Source organism: Chiloscyllium plagiosum, chromosome 6, assembly GCF_004010195.1.
Source record: "Chiloscyllium plagiosum isolate BGI_BamShark_2017 chromosome 6, ASM401019v2, whole genome shotgun sequence".
NCBI lineage: Eukaryota > Metazoa > Chordata > Chondrichthyes > Orectolobiformes > Hemiscylliidae > Chiloscyllium > Chiloscyllium plagiosum.
This window is the reverse complement of record NC_057715.1, coordinates 119,510,730-119,515,844: the sequence shown is the minus strand read 5'-3', so window position 1 is coordinate 119,515,844 and position 5,115 is coordinate 119,510,730. Positions and strand designations below refer to the sequence as shown.

The 5,115-nt window shown below is 44.5% G+C and overlaps 1 protein-coding gene across 1 annotated transcript in view; it reads left to right on the top strand.

Annotated features, from left to right (window-relative positions):
• Positions 1–5,115, top strand: part of LOC122551092 (dynein heavy chain domain-containing protein 1-like) — a 221,247-nt gene that overhangs the window by 111,910 nt on the left and 104,222 nt on the right. Inside the window, exon 26 of the mRNA XM_043692735.1 lies at positions 1,940–3,710. Within this exon, the coding sequence (XP_043548670.1) occupies positions 1,940–3,710 (1,771 nt within the window). The remainder of the gene's footprint in view (positions 1–1,939; positions 3,711–5,115) is intronic.

Sequence of the window (5,115 nt, the reverse complement as noted above, 5' to 3'; positions counted from 1 at the left end):
GCCTGTACTGCGCTGTATTTTTCTATGTTCTATGACCCTGAGGCTGAGAGTGTCCCTGACGTCAAGAGTGATTGACCCTGAACTCTCCCTGTTTTCTGAACAGTTCCTCTTGGGAGTATTCAAGAGTATTCAAATGCTGCAAGAGTTTAAAGTTTTGTTTCTGTGGCTATAATAATAGTGGTTCTGCAGGTTGTGGGTCCCCCACCAGAAGGAACCGTGGCAGATTTTTTTTTTGACCTCCTTTTCTTTCTTCTTCCCGATTTGGAGTAAGCGGAGGCTATCTTTAAGGACTGACACTCATCCCCCCATATTTGCACCCCTCACTCCCCTCCCACACTTGCACCTGCTGCTACATCAGGGGAACTATCTACACACACACACACACACACACACACCTCCACACTCACCACCACATAAACATACTCCACATTTGCTCCCTCACACATTTGCCCTCTCACCCATATTCAATTCCATACTTAGTCCCCCACACACACTGACACCGTCCACTTATCCCCCACTTTCAAACCCCTACACAATCTCCATACAGGCATTCTCACACACTTCTTATGATCTCAGTTGATAGGAAGACTGCACAAGTCAGTTCCAAGAATGAAATTTGGCTTGATGGGTCATGTCTGTTGTTATTTTAGTTGGTGTTGTGGCTGCAAACTGAATCATGGTCACATGAGAGTGCAGTGTTTCTTAAACACAGAACAGGAGCATGTTACATAGAAGATAAAAATAATAAACTAAGCATCTAAACCAGATAGAACCAGATAAATCTTCAAACACAGCAAAATAAGGTCCCGTCCCGTTTCCCAACACGATCTATCACAGGGATTTAAATCCAGAGAAATTATCCCCTGCAACAAAAGCAGAAGTTACTGGAAAAGCTCTGCAGGTCTGGCAGCATCTGTGAAGAGAAATCAGAAGTTAACGTCTTGGGTCCAGAAATTCCAAGGAAGGGTCACGAACCGGAATGTTAACTCCAATTTTTCTTCACAGATGCTGCCAGATTTGCTAAGCTTTTCCAGCAACTTCTGTGTTTGTTTCTGATTCACAGGATCCACAATTCTTTCAGTTTTTTAATTGTCCCCTGTATCAAATCTGTATGTTCAACTGTACTGATCCCTCCGCATTTCCTTCCTGTAAACTGTGAAGTCTTCTTACATGAATACTTTCATAACTGAAGGTGCAGACTTTCTGAGATTTTTGTAAACTTCACATGTCTAACCAAAGTCTCCTGTTTTGAAAGTTTCACAAATTAAACTTTTCTACTGAAATAACTGTTCTTTCCCTGTGCAATCCTGGACTCATTCTAAGAGAGAAACTACATTTACTGTTCACCTCAGTCAGGGCTTGTCCAAACTGCCCTAAAACTTGCAATTTCTTATTTTTGTCAGATAAACTTGATTTTCTTTTCATCAACCTGTCCAGAGATGTTATTATATACCCCTGGAACACGCGAGACTTGAACCTGGGTCTTCTGGCTCAAAGATATGGACATAACCACAAGAACCCTCAAAATAGTCCATTGTCGGTACAGACTATTTTGAATCAACCTCCTGAGAGATGTTATGACACATCGCTATGTTTGATGATCCTGAACCAAGACCAGCTAATGGCCATCAATTGTTACTCAACTTATCATAAAGTACAAAATAAAAACAAGGGGCTTCCTCTCTGACATATCCTGGATAAGGGTCACTGTTCCAGGAGACTGTCAGACCTGGATGTTTTTGAATTATCCTTCAGAGGAGTAACCAGCCCCATGTACCATTACTTTATAATCCAAAATGTAAAAAAGTTCTGTATATAAATCAGATACCTTTCATATCACACACCTGTCCCAATATGCACACACAGATTTCAGCTTGTTGTGTTGGAAGAGTTGACACTGAGTTTAATCTCACCATCTTTAAATCTTGTTGTTCTTTAGAGGCGGGTTCAGGATGCCAACCAGTCATTGAGACGTTCCGTCACTCATTGACCTGTCATGGCTCGTATGATGGGAACTGCCAGCAGTTCCGTTACTTCCATTCTGCCCGTGTCAACTACATCATGACTTGTGCACCACTCCGAGGAAGAATGGGTTTTGTCTCATCTCGTTTCACCCGATTGTTCACTGTCCTTGCTCTCCCAGAGATGACTTCAGCCATGTTAACAGCCATTTACACTCCCTGTGTGACCCAGTGGCTGAATAACTTCCCGACCTACACACTGGCCAGACACGCTGTCCTGGCCCATGCTCTTGTTTCAGCCACAGTGGAGCTCTACCACAGAGTAAGGCAGACTCTGAAGCCATCACCTAGCTGTGCCCATTATCTGTTCTCAATGGCGGATATCGGGGCAGTATTGAATGGTATGTTCTTGCTGAATCCTGCGTCTATCACCACGCTTGTCAAACCCAAGAAAGGTAAATTCAAGCGATCAGGATCTCGGCTGTCATCCACCATTTCGTCTGTCACTAAAATCATCATCGATCTGTGGCTACATGAGTCCATGAGGACCTTCTCCGACTGCCTCCTGATCAAAGAGGACAAGAAAACTTTGACACAGATATTGGAGGAAGTGGCTCAGTTTCATTTCTGTACTTCTGAAAATGGAGCTGAAAGCCTTCAGACTCTGCAAAAAGTAGCTGAATCCTCAATTGAGGTTACTAGTCTGAGCCAGTCTAATGTGGTAGAGTTCCAACAAATAATCACTCCGGTCTCCCTGGAAGAGCAGAGTGCAGATAGATCTAGAGAGACATCTGGTGATGGTGGCAGAGAGCTTGGAGTTATCGCTAATCTAGACCCCAAAAGCCAATTACCTCAACCTCTGCAGCTCACTGAATCTGGATCAAAGATCTCAAGCAAGACTTCAGAGCAAGCAGAAACTACCAAGAGAGATTACTCCAGTTCTGAGGTTCAACATCGGTTGACTTCAGTATCAGAGAGTCAGACAAATGACTCAAAGACCAGGAGTCATTCTCCAGCCGGGGCACCCCATGACAATCCATGGACAGAAAGTGAGACCTCTGTCCAGAAAAAGCACAAACATGCCAGAAGTCACAGCAGGAAGACTAAGAGGTCAGAAACTCTAAAACCACTGTTCCCACCCCATTTACTGCGCACAGAGGAATCTTTAAGTAACCTCATCTACAGCAAGTTGGCTGTTCGCCCAGTTAATAAACAACAGATGAGCTCTCCCAAGTGGAACCCATACCGGGAGGTGAACTGTGATACGATTGCCCAGCAACTCCAGTTAATTGTCCAGAAACAGAACCACAAAAACAAAACCAACTACCAAATCATTTTCTTCAACGAATGTGTGTATCACTTTGTACGTATCTACAGGGTTCTGTGCATTCCCAGAGGTCACTGCGCCTTGCTGTCTCTCACTAATTTCTCTGGCCGTAAAACACTGGTCAGATTGGCTGCCTACCTCACTATGGCTGACCTCTTTGAGATCAACGGTGAGATGTCGAGACTGGAGATAGCTAAAGTGATTAAGCAGGCAAGTTATGGGGCTGGGATTCATGGAAAAGACACAGTGATTCTGGTCCACGGGGCTCTGAGGAAAGACATACTCCAAGATTTGAATGACGTGATGGCAGAGGGTAAATATCCCGAGCTTTACACAGCCATTGAATTGGAGGAATTAGCCAAGATGTTTGCCAACATTAGGAGGCTGCCATTAAATGTGAAGAGAGAGCAGGTGATGGAGAGGTAGGTGTAGAATGTTCAATCCCTGGCGTTTTCATAAAGCTCCAACTCTTGATGAATGGCACCAGGAGGTACCTGTGCCTTGCCTTCTATTGTGCGTCACTGCAATAAAACAGAGGGCTGAATGCCAATGATAATGTCACTCTGTGTTTGAGTGACTTAAACAATAAGACAATAAGAAATTGGAACAGGAGGGTAGGTCTACTGTACCATTCAATAGGATCATGTCTGATCCGATATTATAGAACATAGAAAATTACAGCGCATTACAGGCCCTTCGGCCCTCGATGTTGCGCCGACCTGTCATACCAATCTGAAGCCCATCGAACCTACACTATTCCATGTACATCCATGTGCTTGTTCAATGACGACTTAAATGTACTTAAAGTTGGCGAATCTACTATCATTGCAGGCAAAGCATTCCATACCCTTACTACTCTCTGAGTAAAGAAACTACCTCTGACATCTGTCCTATATCTATCACCCCTCAATTTAAAGCTATGCCCCCTCGTGCTCGCCGTCACATAGAACAAAGAACAATACAGCATAGAACAGGCCCTTCGGCCCACGATGTTGTGCCGAACATTTGTCCTAGCTTAAGCACCCATCCATGTACCTATCCAATTGCTGCGTAAAGGTCACCAATAATTCTGACTCTGCCACTCCCACAGGCAGCGCATTCCATGCCCCCAGAACAAAGAACAATACAGCATAGAACAGGCCCTTCGGCCCACGATGTTGTGCCGAACATTTGTCCTAGCTTAAGCACCCATCCATGTACCTATCCAATTGCTGCGTAAAGGTCACCAATAATTCTGACTCTGCCACTCCCACAGGCCCACTGGATCTGATATCTATCCCCGCCACCAAACCTGTTTGACAAGGCATACATATTGACCATCTGTTTGCAGAAGACTGAGGATAAACAGAAGATTAGAAAATGTCAGAGCAGATGGATGTCATTCAACCTGTTTACTCAGCTTTGCTATTCAATTGGATTCGAGTTATTCTGTTCCTTTCAATCGCAGGGTTTTTGCCCAGCATCCACAGCGGGTCAGAAAGTGCCCAGTGTTGTTGTGTGCACAGTCCTGTGAAGGGAGTATCCAGTGCCCTGCAATCAGTGTGGGGAGTCCCAGGGGTGGCACAAGGAAAGACTGCATGTAGTGACGATGGACTGAGGGACTGAAAGAGATGGAGTGGATATCCAGGAGCACTGCACTCGTAAAGGAGGCCGGGCAAGATTCCTAAACACCAAGAGGAAACCGTGAACCATGGCTGCTTTTGCAAAAACCTGTCGCATTTGCTGCATTTCTCCATCGAACAAAAGCAAAAATACTGTAGTTGTTAGAAATCCGAAGCAAACACAGAGACATACTGTGGAGAGAGAAAAGAGTTAATTTTCCCAATC